General features: G+C 46.3%; 1 protein-coding gene across 1 annotated transcript in view; it reads right to left on the bottom strand.

Moving 5' to 3' along the window:
* AAK1 (AP2 associated kinase 1) overlaps positions 1-27,212 on the bottom strand; it is a 66,927-nt gene that overhangs the window by 5,493 nt on the left and 34,222 nt on the right. Inside the window, 10 exon segments of the mRNA XM_030463968.1 lie at positions 7,995-8,099; positions 11,319-11,429; positions 12,248-12,349; positions 13,146-13,247; positions 20,504-20,599; positions 22,308-22,424; positions 22,830-22,987; positions 23,623-23,708; positions 23,710-23,838; positions 26,291-26,506. Of these exon segments, the coding sequence (XP_030319828.1) occupies positions 7,995-8,099; positions 11,319-11,429; positions 12,248-12,349; positions 13,146-13,247; positions 20,504-20,599; positions 22,308-22,424; positions 22,830-22,987; positions 23,623-23,708; positions 23,710-23,838; positions 26,291-26,506 (1,222 nt within the window).

Genomic DNA, 27,212 nt, shown 5'->3' with positions numbered 1-27,212 from the left:
ACTACCCAGCTGAAATGTGGGGTACAGCAAAACCAGGCAAGGAAAAGGGCATTTACCAGGGTAGATGTTCTGCCATCACCAACCAATGACCCACTGCCCACAAGAACAGCACAAACAAGTCACTCAACCAGGATTTGCTTTCTAAACAGTTACTTGAGTTAGTAGCTGTCTGGGGAGACAGGGAACAGGATTACACTTGGGACAGAGTAAGAGAAGGGTTGACAGGAGAGAAGCCCATTTGTGTAGGAGATGAGCAGCTTGCACCTCTGAGTTCCACTCGAAGCTGCCAGGCAGTCCAGGAAGAAGGGAAGGGCCCTGACAATCTGACAACAACAACAAGGGGCACAGCAACACTGAAAAGTTGTCTGAGGGGCTTGGGGATTTACTGACAAGAAAGAAGCACCACCTACACTCCCATGTTCTGTATTTCTGATGCTGAAGGAGGAAGGCCTGGCTTCCCGACACCATCCCACCATGACTGATCTCAGGCACCTTTTCTTTCCCCTCTTCTTGGGTTCTCTCTGTTTCCTTTGGCAGAAAACAAAGAGAGGCACAGAAGGAGCTATGGCAGCAACACTCTGACAACGAGGACAACATCATGCCCCTGGTTTACTTCAGCCAACATCTGCAGGCATGTCTAACAGTGGCTTAGACATCTCCTCTCACAGCTGCTAATCTCCTGTGTTAAAATAGGTCTGAGCTCTGCTTAGACACTGCAGTGTGCAATCAACTCAAAGAAACCCAAGTCCCTTTGTGTAAAGGTCAGGTTAGAGCTAACCAGACAAGGTCAGTGCATTCCCATAAGCTGCCATAGCTACAGGCTGTACAGACAAATGCTTGAGAGGCAAATGCTGCTACAATTTTAGGACAACAGAGAATTCCAGCTTGGCAGTACAGATGGATGCTTCAGCAGGGCTGAGATCAGAGGCACTGAAGTGCAGAAGGAATGGTTTGAAATGAAAAGGCATGGATGGCAGTTTTGTTCTGTGCTGCAGTGAAGGAGAGAAAGGGCTGCTCCAGGAGCTGGTGACAGCATGAGAGTAAAGGACAAATCTTGTGAAATTGAGACAGTGCCTTTTTAGTCAAAGCCCTTCCCTCTCTCCCTGATGACTCTGCTCCCCTTCACACCAAGGGTGTGCTAGCAAGAGGCCTGAAAAGATGCAGGCAGATGGTTTGCTGGAATCAACATCCAAAGCAGCTCCTGCCCCCTTTGCACCAGCAGCACTTCCTAACATCTGCCTGTGCCCCAGGGACACTGTCACGGGGCAGCTGCCTCTTTTGTCCCCTCCTGCTCTGAACTTCTTGATCTGTGTTACTTCATGGGGAAGCCTCCTTTACATTTTAAATAATGCTCAGGTTTAACACCCCTAACAGCTGCAAGCTTTACAGCATAAGAGCTTTACAGAAGCTTGAGTTCATAGGTAATGTTTCTCTCTACCCCTGTACAACATTCATGTATTTTTTTTTATTCCAGAGTCAGATAACTATAACAAAGAAATGATTCCTAAACTGTACTCAGGCTCCCTTTCTGCACGGAGAACCTTACAAACAAATGCCCATAAACCAGTAAAAAGTAAAACACTTGATGCTCCAGGAAAGCACCCTGCATGTATCCAGACAGCAGCCTGAAGGAAAGACCACTTGCCCTGAGTTACAGCACTGACACGTGGATTTCCCCCATCTTTGAAGGAAAGCAGTGCACTGAAGTGGCAAGGGACTGAAAGGCAAGACAGAACAGATTTACTCTCCCAATTCCAGGGGGCTGCAAGGAGGCAGAGCAGTCACCAAGATGATGATGATGATCTCATTTCTGGAGCAGAGCCCAAAACAAGAACGTCAGGAGAGACACAGGGACTCCTGCCCTTCCACCCAATAACTCTCCTAAATCTCTGTGACTTAATCAGGCAGAAGTCAGGAAGGTCTCACCATGTGATAACAGGTAGCTGAAAATCAGCACAATTAGGCAAGATTGGCATTGCTTGTTTGGCATTTTAGAAGGGTCAAACCGCATCCTTTGTTCTTGAAGCAGAGGAGTTTTTCCTTGCATTCCAATTCCTTGAAGCAATATCATGAACCACCAACGCAGAACTACCCCCAGCCAGTGCTTTCAGTGAGGAGGCATAATAGCAAAACACCACAGAATCCCCATTCCTGTGTCAACAGACAACAATTTGGCCAGCAGGATGAAGGGCTCCTGTGAAGTCACAGCCCAGCAGCACATTTAGGAACAGATCGAAGGCTCTTCATTTCCAGAAGATAAGGAATTCACTGCTCCAGTCTTGGCACACTTGAACAGTCATTTACACCCAGCAAAGTGAGACACGGGCAGGTGTTAAAAACACCCTCCCCACACACCATATTCCAGCAGTTTATGAACAGGGCTGACCAACTGGAAGCTAACAGCACAGGCTGCTTTCCCCTCATTTCCACCGTGCACAAGCCAAGTGTTACATATGCCAGACATGAAGGTGCAGCCTGTGACCAGCTAAAAAAAATAAGGTGAGTTTTTAGGGGTGAAATTCCTGCCTGTTGAGGTCAGAAGTGTAAGCCTGAGGCATCAGTAATGTCCTTAAAACAACCCCAGCCAAGCAACCCACCCTTGGTATTGGGAACAACGAGATCTGAGGCTGTGCAGGGAGCCTGAGCTGCTGTGTGTGGGCAGGGCTGTCCCCAGAGCACAGCTCCTCTCAGCTACAGAAATAAACTATGCAGGAACAAAAAATAAATACAAAGAAAACACCTTTTTTTTTTTTTTTTTCTTCCTGCAAGCCTACATTTCTGCTGGAATGATGCCTTTGCAATGTGCAGTGCCCACACAGTTCGGAAAAGGAAAGTCACAGGAACTCAGCTCACCCATCAGCCCTGAGCTGACCCATCAGCCTTGTCCCCAGAGCCCTCCCCACCTCACACCCTTCTCCTGATCCACACCTGCTGCTCCCTCAACCACAACTGATTCTCTTGAGAGCTCCTGACCCAGCAAATGTATTGGCTAAGCAGGCAGTAACTGGCTCCACACAGACACTCACACTGCAGCTGCCAGCACAGCACACTGGGCTTGGGGACATCTTCTCTAGGCAGAGGTCCAGATGCTCCACATTTACATTTGCTTGGACACCCCAGAACTTGCTGAACTCCGTCTTTGGTCTGAATCATATCTGAACTTTCACTGTAAGAACTTTTGTTTTTCAAATGGATTTTTATGTAAGGCGAGTTGGGAAAGTCACTGGAGGCCATGTCCTTCCAGCACAGCTTTCAGGCTGCAGAATGCCATCATCAAGCATCTCCAAGTGGCCCCTCTAAAAATAATACTGCTCTGCACAGAGATCCACTCAAGCTGCCATGGGGGTGAGCTGGCTGGCAGGGGATGCAGGTCTGCCACAAAGCCACCACTGCTAAGTTTCTTCCACTCATTTCTCCACCAAAGACTTTGGAAAGACTTCTCCACCAAGTGTCTGCAGCCCTGGCCAAGGCTTTCATACTTGCCCAAGTCCCAAGGAACCCCAGGAAGACTTGGGAGAGGCAGAACTTGGGGACCCGCAGCACCTTCTGGGTGCTCCCAACACAGTGACTGTTGTCAGAATCAACATAAACCTGCTGATCTTTGACTTGTGGGTGCAACACTTGTGCTCATCTGATTAAAATATGACCTGGGGAAACTTCCAAAGGGGGAGACAGTTCAAAAGCCACATCCCCTCAGACTAAGTCACAGCCAGCACCTAAGTTCCAACTATTCCTTACAACATCTTGCCAAAAAAGATCTTACCCCATCTTACCCCAAAATCAGAGTTTATTCTTGCATTCGAAGCACAACCTTGGCTTCAAAGGAAATTGCTCTGTGTGCTGTGATTTGTAATATCCTGTCAGGAGGAACCATCAAAACAGGGCATGCTGAGAGCACTACTACAAGCTCCAGCCTGCTGGGACAGAGCTGCTCCTCCATCATCCCAACAGGAGCAAACAGCACCCATCAGCAGAGAGGAAAGTCCCTCTGCTGTGGGTTTGCTGAGCAGAGCTTTGCAGTTGTTACTCAGCACCACCTGAACCTGCAGCCCTTAAAAGGGGACAGGAACATCTGCCATGGTTTATTCTCACAACAATTTGGGAGTGCTGGGTAACAAAGTTCTCCCATGTGGCCACAGGATAAAAGATCAATTTTCTCCTTCACAGCAGCAGCTTTCATACAAACTCCCCAGCCTGAGAGCAGCAGACCAACAGCCACCTAATGCCTGCAGGACAGGACAGTCACACTTTGTACAGAGCTTAAAACCAAAGCCAAATATTCAGGCATTTCGTCCCTCTTTGAATTTTGATTCATTTCATAAATAAGGGGTGAGTGCTTTCCAAAGGGGAGGTCTAGACAGACATCTCTCAAGTGTGTGCTTCCACTGTATCACATTTTCCACCCAGATCCATGAATAGCTACTTGAAAAAGCAATAAAATAAACATCCACATCTGCTTATTTAATAGCATTATTAACAACCCAGTGCATTTATAATTTTTTCCAGAACCCTTGAACAAGTGCCATTAGATTTAAAATCTTAAACATTCTTTAAAAGTACTTTAATTCACAGAAATCTTTGTTTCTAATATACAGTAGATGGTTACTTTTTAAAATCCATTCTCTTTTCATATAATCTCAGTATCTGACTATACAATAACTTTCTATCTATAGAGGCTTCATGATTTCCAGTCCAGCTTGCCTGTGCTTTAGGAATATAAAACAAAAAAATAATAAAGTTCTATCCACAATTTTACTAAGGTCATTTCCATAGTTCTCATGTCTTCTCTTGCAAAGTGCAGTATACACATGTAATGATACAACACACTTAAGCAATACTTTTATTATTAAGTGTAGGTTTTAAAAGAAGAGTAATGTAGAGCAGACACAACCGATGGGAGTTATATTTACAGAATTTGTTAAACTAAGTGTTGGGGCAGGGGAGAGCAGAGAGACTGGAGATAGGAAAGGAGCTGTCACCAACTTGGAGTTTGTCCTTGTCAGCGAGAGGTCAGGACACACAGATTTCAGTCGTTCATACTTTCACACATGGGAAACTGCACTTTTACTAATACAGCTACATACACGTACACAAGGTTAGCAGTAAGCTATTAATTATTCCACTACAGAGGAAGAGTCCTTCTGTTCAGAAAGAGCTTTCAAATACAAGATAGAAATTCTGGACTTCATGACCAAAAGCCAATGAGAACAAGTTTAGCGTATCCAGCCAGCTGACAAAACTAAGCATGTGGAGGGAAAAAGAAAAGGTAAAACCCACCAAGATGTAGCAGCACTTATTTCAAACCATCTGAAGCAAGTGCATGCTTGTGCCACAAAGACTGGAGAGTGGAATAAAGTCCACAGGAATTTTTGTCTACTGAAACAAGTGGTTCCATACTTAACTGGTTTGCACTATATGCAGTTACAAGAGAAAACGGGGAATCCAGAACAGATACCAGATGCTTGACTAAAACCAGGATTAAAAATAAGACAAACAACCGTAGGACAATTTGTTTCATACACAATTTACAGTAGGTTGGGGAGAATTGCTTTTTTTTCCAGGCAAACACAGAAGTCACAGAAAATACACCTGCTGCTGCCACAATGCCCTTTGTGTCAAGAAAAAAAACAAAAAAAAAAAAACCAAAATAGTCAACAAAATGCTGGTCACAGCCATACTCACAAGTATTTGGTTCAAAACCATGTTATATTTCACTTCGGGGTCATTTTTGCAGCTTTAACAATATGTGGGGGGTTTTTTTGTTGTTTTTTTTTCCCCTCCCCAAGGCAGCACAGTTCATTCCCAAGCAGGATGGTTAAATAGCAAACCACGAGCTGGGGGCAATCCAGAAAACCCTCTTGATGTGCCCCATCACCAGGGGTTCTAGGCAAGACTACTCCAGAGGAACTGGGTACTTTCTCCTCCTCTGAAGCACAGACTGGCAATTTAGAACACGAGCTCTCCTACCCTGTCTCCTGCAGGAGAGGGATGTCCCCCCTCACCTCACCTCACCTCTCCCCTTCCTTCCTGCCCATTCATCAGAAAAGAACAGAACAAAAAACCCAAACCCCCAAAACACAAATGCAAAGCCTGAGAGCAGAGCTGTTCTCTAAGGAGTCTGAGGGAGGCAGGGGTCAGACATCAGCTGTGGTTGTCTAACCCAGTCACAGTTTGGCTTTTCCAGGCTGCTGGGTGCACATCTCAGTGGGGCAGCTACAGCCCCACAGCCCCTGCTCCCTTTAGACACAGGCAAGCAAAGATAGAGGGGAGAAGGAACCAGAATGGGTTTTTTACCAGATTTAGAGAGGACTACCTGGAAAACCGAGAGAGAGAACCTTTCCCAGGGCATGGGAAGACAGGATGAAAGGTGGGTGCTTGTCTCCTGTTGGCAGATTTGGTTTTCTTTTAATTAAGGAGGGGAAAAAAAAAAAAAAAAGCCCAAAAGAATCACAACTGAAGGTTTAACTCTTCTGGAAATGAAAACAGAGGATTAGGTACGTTACAGAAACTGCGTCTGCTACTGTGTCACTGCTACAGGTCTATGAGCTGATCCACCAGCAGCAAAGACCTGGCTATGTTGGGAAGACTGGACTCAGAGCTTCCACTGTTGTTTCTAGAATGCCCACCTGAAAGTGTGAGAGATAGGAATTCAGTATTGAACAGGGGACACACACACAACAGTTTCAGATGTTCAAGAGCAAGCAAGCAAGAAAAAAGTCAAAGCAAAACAAAATTTGCTCAAGCTCTTCTCATGACTTGCAGCACAACAGCAACAACTTTCCCCTCTTTGCTCTTCCACCCTCACCCACCCCCAGGCCCAGCTCTCTAGACTGGCACTGAAAAAACAGCAAATCTCTACAAACCAGCTCTTCTTCAGGCTTTACATCCAAGCTGCAGAATTCTGTCCTTACTAAAGGATCTATAATGCAACTACAGGAACTCCCACAACCTACAGAAAAGGCTTCTCAAAGTTTTAAATCTTGAAAATTAGTTTTTATTGTAAGAGCCTCCTGGAGTTGCCAGCTGAGCTACCATGTGGCTTTCTATAAGCAGTGCTTCGATACTGAAAGGAAAGGGGCTCCTCCTTACTCAAGGTAACCTAGCCTGGCCTGACTCTGAAACCACTTCTGATTTTCAGCAGGGTGAGGTTTTTAAATTCTGAGAGTTTTTCCTAACTCAAAGTTCTATCATCAAATTGAAAAAACCCAATCAAAACAAGAGATTCCTGGAGTATATTTAGACCTCTGCTAATGTGTTAAAAACTGATCAGAGCATTTCCATGGCCTGACTCCAGAGAGAAAGCCTTGTCTGACCAGTCTGCAAAACGCTGCCTACTGCCACCCCTACAAGAGCTACAAAATGCAGCAAGATCTTTTCTTTTAAGGAAACAGTGCAGCTGCTCAAGTCTTAACCCTACAGCAAACTGGAACTACTGGCAAGGGTCCACATTAATGTGCTCCAGGTGACAGCAATGCTGCAAAAGGAGAAATTCCCCAGTCTCTGTCCTAAAGACTCTGACTGCTCACAGCTCTTCAAAGGAGGTGGGTACCATCCACCACACTCAGTTCCCACAAGCACCTTTGAAAGACATCAGTCAGAAGTCAAAAAACTCTCCTTCAGCAGGAGATTCAGAGCTGTAACACTCTGGCATTATCTCATGCCAAGGTCACTAAAAAGTCAAGGAATTTCCTCCCTCTGGCTTGCAGAGAACACAGAGCTCTGTGTGTGTCCTGCCTGGCACTGGTACAAACCACCTCATGGCACTGGAAGATGCCTGAACACCTCTTCTCTTTTCAGACATGCAAAATTCTCAGCAATAGAACTTAGAGAAATTTCCAGGCCAATGGTAAATCAGAGCTTACCTTAGCTCCCTAAATCTTACACTTCACCATCTGCATTACCTCACATGTGCTACAGCACCACTGCCCCAGAACTCATTTATGTTCAGAGTTTTTCTTTTTTCTTTCCTTTTTCATCCCCAAATCCTGGCTTACCTTGTGAATTTTTGGATATCAACACTGGAATTGGGTCAAACTCATCTTCTGTCACTTTTTCAGAGCCCTCAGGAGCATCAAAGCCTGATATCAGGTTAGTATCCTCTGCAGCAGAAAGGAGAAAGAGCAAAAAGGAAAGGAAGCAAAGACAGCAGAGAAGGCTGGTTAGAACTGCTACGAAGTGTTAGAACATCTTTGTTTTTAGAGACAGGGTTTAGAAGCAGGAGTTTCATTTAAACAGTGAAATAAAGTTGGTTAAGTCTGTGGTAGAAAGGGTAAGAGGAAAAGAGAGCCAACTGAATACACAAGTGGAGGGTCAGTGTGGAAAGAAATCAACAAGCAAGCCAGGTCATCAGAACCAAAGTCAAACCTGGTCAGTCTGAAGGTTTAGCAGCTGACATGGACCAAAGCTGTGGCAAAAGCCTGGGGCTGAAGCTCCCCAGAACTAAAGAGGTAATTTTGTCACTTTCCAGTGGCTGTCAGGTATTAGTAGAGTTTGAGAGAGCAATCTGGCTTTCTGGTTACCAGCTCTCATGCACAGGGAGAAGAAAAGGGCTGGTAAAAGGAAAAAGAAAGAAAAAAAAAAAAAAAAAAAAAAAAGAAAACAAAAAGAGAAAGAAAAAGAACAGAAAAAAGAAAAGAAGCAACAAAACACAGAAAAAATTCTAATACTCTACATGAGACAAAGCCCCTGAGCTTCCATTGACAGTAATAAAACAAGAAGTGCAACATAAAGTCAAATTTCCAGGGAGTTTAAATGCCTGAAGACATAACTAGATACTGAGAGACATTTTTTTAAAGGATCCTAGAGCAGTTGTGGCACATAATTCTATTAATTTCAAACCACAACATCTGTGGTTAGACACTTGGTGGGAGGCACTTTCAGCAATCTCCCCAGTAGATGAGGCATTTATCTGCCTTATCAAGCAATTCCATACCCCGAGTGCCTTTCACATTCTCACTCTGCATCAGTATTTGTTACCTGAGACACCTGAAATACCTCCCAAAATCTGGTCCTCAGTTACTACATGGAATATTTCTGAAAGCCTAGCCAGGGCAGACAGGAGTCAATGGCTTCCAAGGAACAGGAACATTTCTCTTTGATTCCTTTCAAGAATTTGTCAGCTATTTACCTAAACCTGACAAATATGCCAACAGGTTTTGGGTGAGATGCTGCAAAAACCCCATTGTGGAAATAGAGTGTCCTCTGGAGGACCAGACCCAGAGAAAAACCCCATGAATTCTACAGAAGACTGTCCTGGAAAGTGTCAAAACCAAAGACATCTAAACAGAAAGTTGCACCTTGTCATCACTGCCTCTGGAGTCAGAGACTTTTCTCAACCCAGTAGGGAGCAAGCATCCTATTTCCAATTTTTCCCTCATTTTTATACACAATTCCTCACAGCTCTGGAGTTTGCTGTGCAAGAAGCTACTGAAGGAGCCCTGCTCAGTGACTGCCTTGCCTCTGTTCAGCAAATGCAAACTAAGGAATCCTGAAGGCTGAGCAAAAACTCAGCTCAGGACAGCATGAAGGGAAGGGTTTGTGGAGCACCAGTCCATGCCCAGACCATGGCTGCTCTTCCAGGTTCTCCTGGTCCTACACTGACAGCTTGGGAGTGCTGCTGATGGTACCCATGGGCAGCAGCATCTGCCCCACAGCTGCTTTACATCTCCCAAAGCCAGGACTGGACAAACAAAGCAAATAAACAGAGAGACAGATGTACAGACACTGACCATACCCAGAGCTACAAATGCAGGATTTGAACAGAAGCCACAAAGGAGTTGTGGAGGATTTTAACATTATCAACACAGACATCCCCCCCTGACAGCAGCCTCACTCTCTGCATCAATTTTGGGCCTTTCTCATACCAGAGGGAGCAGCTGGGCAGCCTGGGAGAAGTCCTGCAGGAGCCTGTTAATTAATTTTCTCATTAAGTCACACCAACAATGTTTTAGCTTTGCTATGTTCCAGACATGGAGTAATAACTGCTCAACATACATTTCAAGCCATTTACTCAAAACAAAGTGGCCCAGAACTGTATTATAACCACGAGCAATTAGCACAACTGTTTGTTTAAACACAAAAGCTCTATGAAAATCACAAACTCATTTTGAAGTGCCATCAAGTGTAAAAATTGATCACAGCCTGTTCTTACAGCCATGCCTCTGAGGACAGATCATTTTCTGTTGCTATAGGGATCCTTATCAAATGAGCTGAGCAACAGGCATCGTCCAGGGGCACTCAGCAGTTTGCATTTGTGCTCTGGGCCTCCCTCTTCAAGGCAATAAATAGCACAGAAGTCCTCAGCTTCCCTTCCAACTTGGGGGATGTGCACTACCCAATATTCATGACAAGCCTGGCTATTGTAAGTCATCCTCCAGTGTCTGGCATTGTCCCTGAGGGATGTGGCAGGAAAAGCTCACTGTGTGAGTGACACTCAAGCTGACAGCTCTTCCAACTATCCCAGTGCCATGGAAAGGGCTCAGCTGAGTGCTCTGCAGCTTGGGGGAAAATCCACAAAGCAGGTGAATCAGGACCCAGCCTCCTAGGGCCCCCCAGTCTTGTCAGTGGAAAGAAAACAGAACTCTGATCACTGCACAGTACTTCCACAATCCTGCTCTGTCTCTGAGCCCTCTGCAGAAGTTCTCACACATGGTTTGATTCTTTTCTGCAGCTCTGCTTTTTTGTGTGATGGGAAACTCACATTTTTCAACTGCATGAAGAGTTTCACTCATCTCTGGTGCAACGCTGCAGTCTGGCTCAAGCTTCTCTTGCAAACTTTTGAAAAGAAAAACATTCTCCAGACCTGAGAGAGATCAGTCACGTTCCTTGGACACTAACTCTACCAAACCAAGAAACAATTCCCTTCATTTCAGAAGCCTGTGACACCAGTAGAGATGATTACTGGGCTCCCATCCAAAACAATGATATTATAAGACCTGCACAAAAGCAGATTTTAAACCCCATGTGCAAAAGCCAAACCCAGAGTGCACTCGTACACAAACCTGAAGAAGGGCTGCATACAAAAAGCAACCCTTGAAGCCAACTGTAACCCTGTTCCATGGGAGATTCCACCTGTCTTGACAAACCTTGTATTTACAGTCAAGCTGAATACTTTTATGTATTTTTTCCCTTAGAACTTCAATATGCATTCCAAGTTTCAACAGCATGGGAAGAAAATAAAACAACGGCTTGGGAAAGAAAAAAAACAAAACAACAAAACCACCAGGAAACAGGTTAGAGCATCTCAGGCATTGGCTTCACAACAACTAAAGAGCACCCCAGGACTGATCAGGTGTCAGGGACAAAGGGACAGTTTTTACCTTTGTGAGGCTGAGCTGCGAAAGCTATGGGAGCAAACTCATCCAAGAGGTCAGCAGCAGGGTTAGAAAGCAGAGAACAGTCAAGCAGAGAGTCTTCCCCAGTGAGAGAGTCTGAATCCAGGTTAGCATCCAGAGGCAGCAGGGGAACATTGAAGAGGACACAAACACTGATCAGTTCTAATCCTGACATTCCTGCTCCCAGCCACAAACACAGCCTGGATGCAAAGCCAGCACAAATGCCACCATTTTATGTGCTGGAAAACAACCCCAGAATTATCAGAGTTGGAAGGGACCTCCAGAGACCATCTAGCCCAACTCTGCCTCTGAAGCAGGATCACCCAGAATAAAACATCTCTGCTCTGCAGTGAGGGCAGAGGACTCCCAGCATCTTTAGACACATAACACATCCTCTGGGCAAACTCCCTCTGCAGCTGAAGAGATCCAGGGAAATCCCACTCAAGTGAGAGGTTAAAGCAGGGGGATTGGAGGGGAGAACAGGGAGGGAAGAGAGTTGTAGGGACCTGCTAGCAAAGTAAACTGGCTATGTCACAAGGGACCTCTGAAAAGCTGTGGGGTCCATCTGCAGCACAAGGGGCCAGAACAAGGCCCTTACAGTAAGAAAGGGATGGGAATGGTTTAAAACCATCCCCAGTGGCACAGACCAAACACAGAGACTGCACCAAGTTTCCAAAGGACTTCATGGGAACAATGCTCTGGCAACTCCAGCTCTGTCAGGGTGGCTGAAGGAGCTCTGTACCACCTCCACGAGGAGACACATCCCAGTGACCTTACAGGAACCACACAGCACCCACTCCCAAGACAAACAAGCAAGCCCAGGTCACACCAGTGGGCAAAGCACCAGAGATGCTCCCATTGTGCTTTGATCTCCAGAGCCCACCCTGGCAGGAGGGATCCTCTGCCTCACCAACCTGTCCTGGTGGAGGGCACCGACTCCGTCTGGGACACGAGGCGTTGGGGTGCTGGAGCCTCCAGGCCTGGGATGAGGCTCTCAACAGCCACATCAGCTTTTCCTTTCCAAATGTGCAAAACAGCAGAGCAGAAGAGAAGCCAGAGGTTAGTGTGCAAGGCAGAGCCTAAGGAGGAACTCAGGCAGCAGTCGTCTGAACCCTTTAGTGACCCTTTAATCCCTGAGACTGATGTTAATTTCAGCTTTAAGGGAAGACTGTGGCACAATGGTGTTTGTTGGGTTCCAGTTATTTGTTTGGGCTTTTAAATGTATTTATTTTAATTTGTGCAAGCCCAATTCAGAATACCCAGAGGGGGGAATGGGACATGGATAACTCCTGCCCTGCAGCTAAGCAGGAGGCCTGAGGCTGAGCAAGTGGGTCCAAATATGATTCTGCAGCACCCCAAAATGCTGATCCTGCCTGAAGCCTGCTGCTCCTGGCAGCTCAGCACCTTTACTGGGCACATGCCCCAGGTCCCATCCTGCTGAGGGCTGGTGGAGAGGCTCAGTGCCTGGGCCATGGTCACACACCACGTCCTGAGCACAGAGGCATTTTTTGCATCTTCTCCTTCAGTCAGTAATTAACTTTTTTCTACCAAGAGCAAAAGAACACACAAGGCACAGCAGTGCTGTGTGACTGTGCCCAACCAGCCTGCACTTTAAATGCAAACACCAAGTCTGCTGCCCAGATGCTGCCTCCCAGGGAAAAGGCACATCTGTCCCAGCAAAACCCATAACTTCCCATCACCTTGTTTCACCAACATCAGCAGCTCCTTTGAAAGCCCAGTGAGGGGTAAACACAGAGGAGTTCTCATGCAGGGCAAGGCAGAGGGGAGAAGGTGCCCTGAGTTTCTTTTTACCATTCACAGCGTCTGAGGTGCTACCGAAGGGGTCAGCAAGAGGCAGGATATCAGGGAGCAGAAGTGCAGTCTCAGGAGATTTGAGTCCCTCAATCAGTTTTTCTGGGTTAGGAGGGAAAAGGAGGAAGGCAACAGAGAAAAAAAAAAAGATACAAGAAAAGACAATATTAATCAGGTGCTGGGTTCAGGGGGGCTCACAGTCCCCGGTGTCACTGTGTCAGGCTCAGAAGAGCAGCTGCACAGTTCTGGGATTCTCTGAGCACATAAAATGGTCACTTAGAGATGCTGGAGGGCAGCTGGCCATGGGCATCCAGGACAACTGAGGACATCCTTACCCACTGTGTGCTGCTCTCCCTGAACAGCCCCTGTAATGCAATTCTGTCACTCCTACACAAAGCAGAAAAGCTTAACATGATCCACTGCAAATAAAAAAACCAAACCCCAAACCACCTAAAAAAACCCAAATGCCAGAAAAAAGAAAGAGCCTACAACTTTTCTCCTCCCACCTTCTTATGCTGGGGAGGTCTTTGTTAGACTTGCTCAATGAGAAGAAACAGAAGAAACAAGGAGAAGCCCAAGACACCAGGGCTGGGTATACAACACCTTTTAATTTGCTGAGGAAGGGCATACTTGGAGCCCTTAGGAGCTTCAGGAAAACCAGTAAAACCACAGACACTACAGTGCCAGACATCAGAACTGGGTCTTGGATTAGGCAGCTGTCTAGTTACCAATTAATTATTTCAACCATCAAGTTTCAAATCAGAGATGTCATTCTCAGCAGCACAACTCCTGTGGTTCCCCATCATCCTTCAGACAAAGAAATTAAGGTAGCCTGGGCAAAAAGTTAATCTCAATTATAAATCTGGTGGACAAGTGATTCTGGAATTATACCACCCAGGTTTTTAATAACTTAATTATTTAACTCCCACAAGGAATTCTTCACAGAAGAAGATGATAAAGAACTGTTTCAGGATTTGCTAGAGGTAATCACCTTCAGAAGAACAGCACTGATAAAATTTGCTTTGCACAGGCAAATCTGGCCCACTTAGAATTTATCATTAGAATGAGCTGTGGCCCTACTGTACCTTTTTTACAGCTATATTTTATGTTTTGAGTTCAAATGCTGGAGTTGTTATTTATTATCCAAAGAAAACACACTCATAACTGCACAAAAACACAGGCTCTGGAATACTGCTGTATCAAAGACTCACCAGGCTGTGAAAGTCAAGGAACAGCTTAAGTTGCACTGTTACAGCCATGGTAATATCAATCCTTTTTATTGCCCCATATAAATAGTAAAACAGCCTGAAGGTTTCCAAACTACTTATTCAAAGCAGGACAGATTCTCCTCCCCATGAAGAACTTCACAAAGCAACACACTGAAGCAACCAGGAGGGGAAGGAAACCAAAGAAGTGACCCAAGAGGCAGCTGTCAGACCATTAGAGGCCTGAGGAGGGTGAACTGAAAGCAAAACCCCTGAATATACCTGATACCTTCCCATCTCTATGAGGAATAGTGAGTTTTAAGGGTTGGATTGGCCAAAGAAAAAGCAGCCCAAGAGCAGAGGCAGCATCCTGGCTTCACAGCAGCACAGGGAGGGCCTTTTTCCCTTGGATGGACAGAGAGGCTTCCAAAAGCATCTGTTGATGCTACCAAAAAGGGACTAAAGGGGAAGGAAGTGACGACAGCATAATGGGAAAACACGACACAGGAGAGAGGTTTGGGGACAGGAGGACAGGGAACGTGCTCAACTCCCTTCCCTGGAAGGGAGGTGGTCAGACAACAGGTATGCACCCAGAGTACAGCTGACAGACAGTTTGAAATCAATTAATCCAGGTAGCAAAGCACAGGACACAACTGTGGAAGAAATTATGGATTGCCTCAGAACTGGGCAGTTTCAGATTGGGTTTGGCTCCTACTCTGAGGTGAGGTTTCTGAGCTATGAAATCCAGACACTGTGACTCTATTCCCCTCTCAGAGACTCAGACCCAGGACCCTCCAAGCAGACCCTCACAGGAGGCCCATCTGCCAGCACCCAGCTCTTCAAGGCATTTGCATCAACCTGTATATCAAACCCATAATACAGTAACATTCCTCTTATGATCCCATTTCCAAGCATCCTTGAAGCCTCCCTCATCCAACCATACCTCTCCCAATGGTTTCCTCCTTTACTGCTCATTTGACAGAGTGGAACTGTCTCTTGGTCAGGCACTGAAGTTGCCTATTGAGCTCAGCCATGGTTTTTAAACATGCAGACATTATGAAAATAAACATGGTGGTGTTCTCCCTATGCTGGAGTTTTCCCTCCTGCCCCCTGGACTCAGCTGATTTTCTGCACAGCTTTGGGCTGTCAGTGGTTCTGTGTCTTATTCTGTGACTTGTCTCAGAGATCTCCTTTCTTGTTTCCTTCATTGTTGGTGCTGATCTCTAACACTGCAGAGATTACACAGTTGCCTCTCCATCTCTTGGGATGATTAAAAGGAGCTTTAGCATCTAGTTCAACAAAAGAAGGAGTCAGGATAAATGGGAAAGGAGATACCAAAAGTAACAAAAATCAGATGCCTCAGTCTATTGTGATGCTTAATAGTTCACTTCCCTGGTTTCTGTTTTATGTTGCATCTTGTACTAACCTCTGGGACCCAGATAAAGTAAAGCAAGAGCAGTTGCTTTAGGGGGTGAGGAAATTCATGTTCAAATAGGAGCAAGGGAAAAGTCAGCAAAGGCCCAGCAGAATCCACAGTTCTACATTAGTTAGCAGCAACACCTTCTCCACAAGAGTTATGTTTGTCTCTTCAGCACAAAGTGCTCATTAAAAAAGCACTCTTGTCCTAAAGGAAGATTTTCTGAATCCACATTCAAGTCCAAGAACATGGAATGCCTGTGTAGTGACAAATGAGCCCAGCTCTTCAGCCTCTGCTCCACCACCTCAAGGAAAGCATCATCTGCACAGTTCCCTCTGCAAGAGCATCAGGGCAGCTGCAGCTGAACTATCTGCAGAGCCAGAAAGGAAAACCAGGCCCTGTCCTGATACAAAACTGCATTTTGGGTCCTGCTAGGAATTACCTATCAGAAGTTTAATTTCCAAGAGAAAAGCTGAACCACCTTCAGGTGGCTGAGGAAGCAAGATTCATTAGCAAGGCTTAAGAAGGTGTCTGAGCTTAAAAGCATGCAGGAGGGATTAAAACGTGCCCTGTCAACCCTTTCCAGAGCTAAAGCCCAGGCACACACTGCAGCCTTTAGACAAATGTTTCATGTTCTTCTCAAGTTCCCAGTTCCAGAGTAAGAAATTACTGACTGCTTCCTACCACAGCCAGAGTAAGGAAAACACCTTGCAGAGGAAGCAAAGCAAGAGCCTACAGCTCCCAGAGGCATCCCCAAATGGCAGATGTTGGTAGCTTCAGAGAGTGGAAAACCGAGTCAGTTCTTCTGGGGATGAAAGCAAGAGCCTTTCCCCTGATCTGCACCAACATCAGAAGGAAGTAATGCCACTCAGCAGAATTAACTCTGGATTCATATCACAGACCAAGACAGCAAGATCAAATCCCATGCGTGGGTTAAGGAGCACAGCTTTGGACAACTCAGTGAGGAAATGCTGACCTTCCCTTCAGATCCCTTCTTTTCCAACACATGCACAAATCTGATTTTTGAGATTTACAGTCAGTCAGTTTGCACAGACTTTGCATCTGCAACACCACCTCTGCCAGTTCTAAGTTGGCATGCTGCATTTATACTTGGCCGTGTACCCACTAGGCAACAAACTAGATGCAGAAAGCATTTTAAGGAGTTATATGAAAAATTATATAGAAATTAAGAGACAAAAGAGGCAGATGGGTTTTTAGTTAGAGCAGGCTATTAGAAAGAATAAAGATTCCTGAAAAACTTGCAAGTTAAAGAGGGAAGAGAGAGCAAAAATCTGTTGGTAACACACTGAACAACCAAGATGCAACATCTCAAAGCCAAGAAGTCCAACCAGCCAGGCACTGCACACAGCAAGGATGTTACTCACTCGTGTACTGTGGAGGAATAGGAAAAAGAAAGACAATTCAACAGAGCACACAGCAGAGTTCTTTTCTTCGGATGTCAACTGAGAAAGAAAGACAAGATTGTAAAAATCCTGCCAAGTCAACTGCACTGTGAGGGGAAGGGAGAATCACCCAGGTAGGGACAGATCAATCAATCAGGAAGATTTCTGCCTATTGATTAATCAAGTGCTAAAGATTAAAAGAAGCCCTTCACATTATTTAGCACCAGATGACTTGGACTGGTCAAGGGAAGGCACTGGACTGTTAATTTTCTTAATGCAGTTTCCATCAGATTGAATTGTTTCTTATATAGCACAAACAGAAAGAGAAGGAAAAAAATGCAGAAGTTGACATGCTTTAAATACACAGGCACAGGACTTTGAAAATACCATGGAGAAGAGTAGGATAACATTTAACAGTGGCTCCTTGAGAGATCAACATCAAACAACTGCAGTTTAACTTTCAAAGTCTCAAATACTTGCCAAATAATATCTCTCCAGATCAAACTCAAAAGCCAGACAGAAATAACATTATTTACACTCATTTAGTTGGGGTTGCAGTGGTCCATTGGGCTTTGTTGCTCCAAATCATCAAAACACCATGTTGTACTCTCAGTTTACAAGACTACAATGACCTCACCAAGTTACTCTATGAGTAGTTTGCCATTTTGCCTTTCCCTGACTCAAGCTGTAAACCCAAACCATTAGCAAAGACCAGTATGTGTCTGTGCACATCTGAAGCCACCCCAATGTGTCATCTCGGTACCAACAGGAAATGACATTTCTTCTACAGTTATGAACACCCTGACATGGATGGGCATACAGAATTTATGGGCCTGGAGCATGCTGCTGAAGAACCCTTTCGTGCCAAAAAAATCAAAGTGCCCTCCTACATCAGCAACAGTGACCCTGTTAAAGCAGCTGAACTTGTGTGTTTTGACAAGGATGTCAGGGGTTTGAGTTCCAGCTCACGTTTCCAGGTGCTGGGAACTGCCAGCTTCAGCAGCCTCATCTCAGCCCTTCACAATTCTTTCCCATTTCCAGTTCTTCAAATACTGCAATAGCCTGAAACTCACTCCCAGCTCACACCCCTGCTTTAGCACCCTGCAGAGAGACCTGGGAAGGCCACACATTAGAACACAATGAGAAAACCCCAGTTCTGCTTAGAATTCCTCTTCTTGAAGCCAGGTATGTTTGAGCAGAATGGTTCTCAGGGCCAGCCCACTCTAGAACCAGGCCAAGGGTGTGGACACATTTTGTTTTGAAATCACACCCCAAGATATTTGCTTCCTCAGCCCTGATAAGCATTCCTCTGGAGCCAGCATAAAAACACACAAATCTGCAACTATTTGTATGAAATAAAAAGGCAAAAATAATCCTTGAAGTGCTATTTTAAAAGCTTCAGTGGATTCCAACACGAGAGTGACTCTTTAATAAGCAACACTGCTTGCCTCTTCATCAAAAATGAGAATCCCCCGTGTGTCCAAATGGCATGGGTGTGCTTTCTTGGTCTGTATTTCCTTCCCCAGCTATGTCTGGATGTTTATTTAGCTGTGCTGGACATGGAGTTTTCTCTTATCTCCACTTTGTTACAGACAGAACAATGTCTCAGAGGCCACTCAGCATTGCTCTTCTTCAGACTGGCACTCAAGAGGCATTTGTGTCCCAGCTGCAGCAAAGATGCTGAATTATTGCAGGGGGTAAATGGCTGAGTACATTTGCCAATAATCATCCCTGTTGAAAAGGGGTAAAAAAAGATTAACTCACTGTGCTAAGCAGTGTACTCAGTCCTGAAGCAGAGGCCACCAGCGACCACCCCTGCACACACTCAGCCCACACAGGGACTGCTGCAAGTGGCAGCCTGGGGGTGTTTGTCCCCCCTCCTGTCACAGGAGGAGCAGAGCTTCTCTTCCTCAGCTCTCACATCTCAATACTGCTGCTCAGCAGCTTCTCCTGCCTTGCTCTGCTGCCAAGGACCTACACACACCCCCTCTCTCCTCTTCTGCAGAGAGGAAAGGATAAGCCAGGGCTGCTGATGGCACAGCCCAGCTGGGAGGAGAGCATTTCAAAGAATCAAATGGGTTTTGTTGGAAGGGACCTTAAAGATCACTGAAGAATTTCAGAGCTCCTGGAGCTAAGGCTGTGACTGCTGCTCTGCTGTGCTCTGTCAAAATGCAGCAGTAAGGAAAGGAACCCTCTTGGTCTACAACTGTGTGCATTGAGCAGACTGGCAGAGAATTTAATAGGAGTCTGGGCTGAAAGACTTCAAGTCAGGAAAACCAACACTTGCAATAGCATTTGGGGAGGGCAGGGAAGAAAAACATGCAGTCACCTGCCTTCTGCAGGCTCTTTTCAGATGATAGCTGGGCAGGTCAGCTCTTGGCAAGGGCTCATGTAAGAGAGAAAAGCCTGAAGGTTCTGCTTCTTTCCACAAACTGCAGCATTTTTTTTTAACTAAACTGCTGTTCTTGAAGCATCAATCAGAAGGAAGCAAGTTCCACATAGCTATGGAAAACAAAAACAACTATTTTTTTCCCCCTGAATTCCTTAACTTTCCATGGAGAGATGCCATCTCTACAAGCACATTGTTTTGAGTCCTCTCCTGCCAGGACACCAGTGATCCATATCTTGAGCTGAGGGCTGTAACAAGCACTGTCCTCTGGGGCTAGATGCCAAGAAGGGACCTGTCACACACATTCACCAGAAGGCTTAGAGAAACTCCAAGATAAAAACATTCCCATATTCCAAATCCCACTGATTTGCAAATAAGCTCCTAAGCACTTATATAATCTTGTGCTAAAAAGTGTTGGCTGCTGCAGTCAGAAACGTGAACACAGGGAAGACTTTTAAGTTGTACTGAAAAGCAGATGGAAATAGCTACCAACTGCACCAGAAAATTCTGCCAAATCAGAAAAGGTCACACGTAAACTTGTGCTTCACACAGAACAGGCGTTGGAAGCCAGAGAAACATTAACAATAATAAAAACTACAATTTCAAAGTGGGAGACGAATTTGAAACTACCCAGTGATTATTTTTGGCTTTGAATACTGAACCTTTAAAGAACCTGACACTGTTGACATTAGAAACAATCTGATAATCCTGGGGTTTGCCATGAAAACTGAGGGCTCTTGGGCTCAGCACCACTGCCCCCACCCCACAGATTTCAGCAGCAGAAAGCACTACACAACATTACTGAGTTCAGCAAAGTTGTCAGCACCCAGCACCACTGCCTGAGGGACAGGATCTGAAGTGTGCCTACAAATAGAACTGGAAAATGAAAGCACAATCCAGAAAACCCCAATCTGCCCACCCCCTCTAAACTGGGTTCCAGTTACCTGGCGTGTCGGAGAGCGGGAGAGGAATGAAAGGATCAGGCACAGTCAGAAGGGAAGGGCTCGTGTCCATACTCAGAATGTCTTTTGCTTTTTCAGCTGATAAGCAGGAAGGGAAAAGACAGAAGAGAAAAAAAAGAGAAAAGCAGAAAACATTGAGCAAAATCTCAGCACAGGCACAGCTCGATATTACAGAGTCCAAGCTTTGGCCTGACAAGAACCCCACGGACATGGACACACAGAAGAAGTTTATGTTGCTGGTGAACACAAAAAGAAAAAAAAATAAAATACAGCAGCTGTTTCCACCTAGCTCTCCAAACACAATTCAGCCCACAGTTCTCAAAACATTCCTCGAAAGGGAAGTACTGTTATCCTGCTTTCCAACAGCACAAAAGGTGAAAAGCCTTGACAAAGAACACCCAGCAGGCCAGTCCCATGCTGGGCCTCTTGGTCTGAAATAAAAGATCCAGTGTCTGGCATCAGACAGGCTTAGAGAGCCTCGTGTCTATGAGGAAACTAAAAAGGAGGGCTAGAAGTAACCAGCCCAGTGCCAGCACCAAGGGAATTTCTGAGACACCTTCCTATGCCAAACCACAGGAGAGTCATGGGGCACATTTCAAAGGAAACTACTGAAAGAACTGAGCATGCTGCAGCATCCAGAAAGCCCAGAATATGCAGGTGCTTCTCAGGCTTTGCAGAGGGAACATTAGAGCTCAATCTGGAGCTGCTGCCACTCAGCATCACTCCACAAAGTCTGATGGAACATCATAAACTGGTCCCAGAGCACTGAACACTCAGAAGCAACCCTCTAGAGGCACTTTTGTGTTAGGGACTTCAACTCCTTTATTGCCAGGTAAGAGACAACAATACCAAGCTCAGTTATAAGCTCCTCTAAATCTCTTTTTATAAATACAAAGTGCACGAATGGATTTGCCACTTTTTGCCCACAAAGGATTTTCCAATCTCTCCCCAGGGGTTGATGTGCTGCCATGGGGAAGCATCCAACAGTTGCATTTGGTACCAGTGGTACCAGAGAAGCTTCCTGTGCATTTGGGGATCCTGGAGCAGTTTGCCCACCCTGTGCCTGGCAGAGAACTCAACACTGAGGAACCAGAAACAAGCAACAGCACTCACCCAAGTTTTTTTGGTTGTTCATGGCAAACCCTTGTACCCAAGTACCAAAGAAGACACCAGACACAGTCACACATGCAGAGGCCTCCACAGAAAAGCTTCTTAGAGCAGCCAAGGACTCCTGGCCTCTGGATCCAGACAGCACAACAACCAAGGCAAAACTTCCCTTCACCATTTAACACACCAGTTATGAGACTGTGCTGTTCTGAGGATTTTCTCTGGATCTCTGTGTCTCTTCCAAGGGGAGACATTATTACCCCCACTCCTCTCCTTCATGCAGCCTAAGAACAGCAGGCTAGGAATATCCTCCAGCATCTGTGACCAACGCCCCTGAGTTCAGTTCCCTTACTGCACACTATATATTTGACTTTATGCACCACATGGGACCAGAATATGCTACAAAGCTTTCTTCTGAACTTCAGGGACTGTTTCTTCCCTCATGAAAAACCTCACCTTTGCCTCTAGATGGTGTCTCCTGGCTTTACTACCCAACTGTGACAAGCACATGTGCTGTCACCTTCCCTTCTTGACTGCAATTCCAACTCTACCCTACAGACCCCAGTGACAAGGCCCAGCTCAATTTATATCAGCTTTACCTCCCTTTTGAAGAGGCTCAGACAAAGACTGGCCATTTTTCTCCAGGGCATTGCCCTGTAGGACATACTCACTAACTCACCAGATCCAGCAGTGAAGGAAGAGCCCCCAAACACATCTGGCTGGGCAGCAGATGAAGCTGGCTGGAAACCTGGGATCAAGTTCTCTGTAGAGCTGTCCATCTTTTCTGGAGTCTTCCCTGAAATGCCAGATTGAGATTTAGGGAAAGAAATTCCATTCTGAAGGTAGGTTGCTTACCCAGATATTTTAGGATGCTATTTTAGTATGTGACTTAAGCCCCCTCCTGCAAATCCTAACTGGCTGGTGAAGCAGAGTTTAAACTGCAGCTTCTCCAACCAACTGATCAAGGCCACTGGGAAAGCAGTCAGTATTTTTCCCTTGGAGGATCATTGTCATTTGATTGCAATTGTTTAGCAAGGAGGAAAGGGACAGAGAAAGGGAATTGGAAGGATTTAACTCTTGAAGGCACAGAAGACCATGGAAACGTGGGAGCACCCAGCAGCATCTGACTGCAACCATCATCATTCCATGCCAGGGGCTGTTTTGAGAGTAGTCTGACATTAAACCACCTCCAGAAACCTACCATCACCCAGCTTTGCAAAGTCCTTGTTCAGCAGCTCCTCAGCTGTGAGCTTGGAGAAGTTATCATCACCAAAGGGATTCCAGGTGGAGACATCGGGTGGGTTATAAACATTCTGCTGCGAGGTCCTTGGGGAGCCCGAGGGGGTGGTGGAAGCAGATCTGGAGGTGATCACCCCAACCAAACAACAGTCATTATTAATAACCCAGCTGAAGTCCTCTGGCCAGCACTGTGAGCTGGTCCAAGCTACTGCATTTCAATTGCTTCCCTTTTAAAACTCTCAGCACAACCCATTGCCCAGGAAGCTGGGACCAGTTAGTTACCCTTACCTACTCACAATCTGGCTGAGCATTCTGGTGTCAGGGATCAAAGCAAGCATGACAACCATCCCATTTGAAACAATTTTCTGCAATTCCCACCTGGAGGCTTCCTGCCTGCAGGCTCTAAGGGCCAGCAGGGACTCCTGGGGAAGTGCTGGTGCTAAGCAGCCAGGCTGAGGTGTGCACCAGGGCTACTGGTGGAAGAGCTGAAATGACACCAGCTTCTGTAATCCAGCCCTGGATTGCTTAAATGACCTATTTAGCTCTTGGAGACCCTCAGTAGGACTTCTCTTGCTAATTGTTCTCAGCAACTCTCCACCAAGCCCTAAACTATGGTCCTGGAAAGGCAAAGACTCATTTAGACCGAAGAGTTTGCTGCCCACCTTCATCCCAGAGCTTTGCCTAGGAAACCTCTGCAGAGCCTCATCTACCCCCTCCCCTCTGTATCCCTTGGCCCCAAGGAAGCAGCCACCTACTTGGACTTGTTGAGGCTGGCTTCAGCTGCTGCTGCCTGCAGGAGCTGGGTGGACTTGCTGGCTGGGACCCCAAACACTGCACTGTGGGGTGACGTCGCTGAGGATCCTCCTGTGCCCTGCCGCTGGGTCCTTGGGGGAGGAGGGAGGGGTGAGAGAGCCCACCTTCTGTCCTGGGGCTGCAGAGGGGGGGGGAGTTTGGGGTTTTTGCTGCTGCCTCTGCATTAGGAGAGAAAGTAAAAAGAAACAAAGAAAGTAAAAGACAAGAAAGTAAAAACCAAACAAAACCAAGGACCCACAGAAGCCAACGTTGTCCTTAAAACCTGGAGGAGCAAACCAGGCCTGTTGGGTTTAGGTGTCAGCCATGATAAGGCCAGCTACGAATCCTTTTGGAAACTTAAAGGGTATGAGAAAGAAAACCTCAAACTGATTCTTATTTTTTCCATTCTCTCAGTCCTGTATTAAACTCATAAACCCATAACTACTTGAAATACTGGTTTTTTAGTGATGAACAACAGCCTCACTTCTGATTACATAATTTTTCAAAACCTGGCAGTGAGATATCACGGTTGGATTTCAAGCAGGAAAACCAGGATGCAAAGAGCAGAAAGTTGAGCATGTCCCCCCCACTGCCTGGGCACTAGCTCCCTGTTCCCCACCCCACATCATCCCAAACCATTTTCAACACAAAAGGTCAGATAAAAGACTTGGAAAGGTCTAAGAGGGTGATGAGAAGAGTCCCATCCTCCATGTGGTGCTTAACTGCAGTGGGAAAAGGGGGAAAAGGGGGGGCAAAGGGGTTACTGTCTTGTTTTTTTTCATCTGGCATTTTCAAGGCAGCCTAATTCACTGCAGCTGAGGAGCAAGCTGACCTGGCTGCTTCTGATGCACCCACCTTGCATCTCGCTATATAGGTCACTGCAGAGCAGTACATTTGGAGCTAAGAAATAAAAGGGCAGTGCCAAAAACCTCCACAGAAATGAATGCAGAGCTTATTAAGCTGAAGTCTAGTAACCTGAAAAGGTTTTGATGGGTCCTGGCTTGGTGTCTTCTGCTCAGAGATCCTGCTCTGCAGGGACCATGTCTCACTATCATTTTTCAAATGTGCCAACCACTGTTTTCTCCCCCTTGACTGCTGCAGAAGTAGAAAAGTGTCCAAATGTGCCCACTCTGATCAGCCTTCCAGGGGAATCAGGCCCATTTTCAATCTAGCTGACTTAATTTTATTAAGACTGTGTGCTAGTGAATCACAGCAAAGCTCTTCAGAGGTACACTTCAGTGCTGTGTTTCAGGCATTTCTCCTCTAAAAGGAACAGGGTAATAATGGGCCTCATGCAAAACCTGTCTGCATGTGCTGAGAACCTCCCCCAGCTGCAATAAACTGACTTGCCCCAGGTCATCCAGCAGATCACTAACAAGAGCAGGAACACAGCAGCTCCAAGCCTGTCACCAGCCCTAACAACCAGCTTGGTGCTGACAATTAATATAAAAGCAAAGGGGGTGAACATGACAGAGCCTGGAGACACAGAGAGTGAGGCAAACAGTGCTCCCCAGCACTGCTCAGGTCGCTGGCTTGTGGAGTTTGTTAGTCAAATTAATTCCTGATGTTACTTCCAAGGAAGAATGCTGAAGAAATTAATCAGGTCCTGAATAACTGGCAAGTCATGAACAAGCACAAATTGAGCCTGAATCTGGACTCAGGCATCATGCACCTGAAGGGGTTTGTTACCAGATGCTCTTTGCCCAGTGACAGCTCCTGGTGCCTGCAGGTCCTTCTCTCCAACACACAGCTCCAGCAAGGGGCACCCCTTGGGCTCCCCAAACCCAAGCAAGAGCAGAGAGGATGGTGCAGGAATGAAAGCAAAAGGCACAACTTCCTCCCACATGTACTGCAGAGACATTTTGGCAACAGGGATCCTACCCTCTGGCACTGCTCCCCTGCCTGTCACACTGCAGGCAGCTGCTCCCCTCTTGCAAAGAGCCACATTTTTTATTAAGGAAAGAGCATTTCATTTGGATGCACATTCAGATGCTTAGTCAAGTGGGTGATTTATCTGTTTATTTTTAGATAGGATGCTTTGAAAAGTCTCTTTTCTGTAGTATTCATTAAAAACAAAAGTTAGCTCAACACCAGAAGCAACCAGGAAAGCTGCCTGCACCTCCCTCTGCATCAGAGCCCTGAATATGAGACAGAAGTTTTCCAAAGCAGCAGCAACAAAAAGTAGATCTGTTGCCAGGTGCCCATCCTGATGCTTGAAGTACAATTTACTTTAAAAAAATTTATCACACATCTTCTGAGGCAATGTGACAGGGGAGGGATAAAGAGAAGGTGCATTAAGCAGCTATTTATACCTTATAGTCATCATTTACTCATCTTCCTTCTATAGACCCAGAGAACAACTCTGGAGTCCAGCATCCCACTGGAATAATCATATAATGGTCTGAGATGGAAGGGACCCTAAAGCCCATCCAGTTCAAACCCTGCCATGGTCAGGGACCCCTCCAAGCCCAGGGTGCTCCAAGCCCCATCCAACCTGGGGCCTTCAACACTGCCAGGGATGGGGCAGCCACAGCTTCTGGGGGCAACCAGGGGCTCAGCACCCTCACAATCTCCAATCTCAGTCTCCCATCTTTCAGCTTCTCCCATCTTTCCAGTTCTCCAGGTCCTTACCGCCTGCTCCGGGGGCTGTGCCGGGGGGGCCGCGCTCTGCTGGGGCTGTGCTGGGCTCTGCTGCTTCTGCTGCACTGCTCCTGGCTTCTGCTGCACTGCTCCTGGCTTCTGCTGCATTGCTGCCTGCTGGGCCATCAGCTGCTGCTGCTGCTGCTGTTGGTAATAGTTCTGCATCAGCTGCTGCTGTGCTGGCGCTCCTTGCTGCATCACTGGGAACTGGGAAACAACCAGTTTGTTCCAGCCGCTTGCTGGGCGGCTGCAACTGGGGAACCACCACCAGACCTTGGGGACAGCCATGGGAACAGTCACAGCCACTGTAAGGGGCAAAGCAGCACCAGGCTGACACAGCTGGGACACCAGCTGCAAACAAGTGGTGGGAAACAGCCTCTGGGCTGATGCTGGATCCTCCTCCTGTGACATCTGCCTGTCCAGGGCTCCCACAGCACAGACTGTCCCGTGGGCCCAAGCTCATTTCTCCATTTTTATCAGTTCTAAACCTTTCCCCAGCAGAGGAAAATTCCCTGGCCCTTTGTCTGCCCTGCTAAACACAGCTCAGTCTGACAGGCAAGTCTGTCATCTAGACACATTCACAGCCCTCCTGATCACCCCAGTACCACAAAACCAGACCCAAATCTTACCATTAAAGAAGGCACTTGAATTACAGAATGTCTTTGGTTGGAAGACACCTTCAAGATCATCCAGTCCAACCTTTGACCAGCACTGGAAGTTCACCAGTAAACCAGGTCCCTAAGGACCAGGTCCACACGCTGTTTAAATACCTCCAGGGATGGTGACTCTCCCACTGCCCTGGGCAGACTATTCCAATGTCTGACAACCCTTTCAGAGAAAAAATGTTTCATAATATCCAACCCTGGACTTGAACCCCAAGGGGAGCAGAAGAGAAACTGCACTCCTCTGCTTA

Source organism: Calypte anna, chromosome 22, assembly GCF_003957555.1.
Source record: "Calypte anna isolate BGI_N300 chromosome 22, bCalAnn1_v1.p, whole genome shotgun sequence".
In the NCBI taxonomy this organism is placed as follows: Eukaryota; Metazoa; Chordata; class Aves; order Apodiformes; family Trochilidae; genus Calypte; species Calypte anna.
Note: the sequence above shows the minus strand (reverse complement) of the source record. Positions and strands in the feature narration are given on the sequence as shown.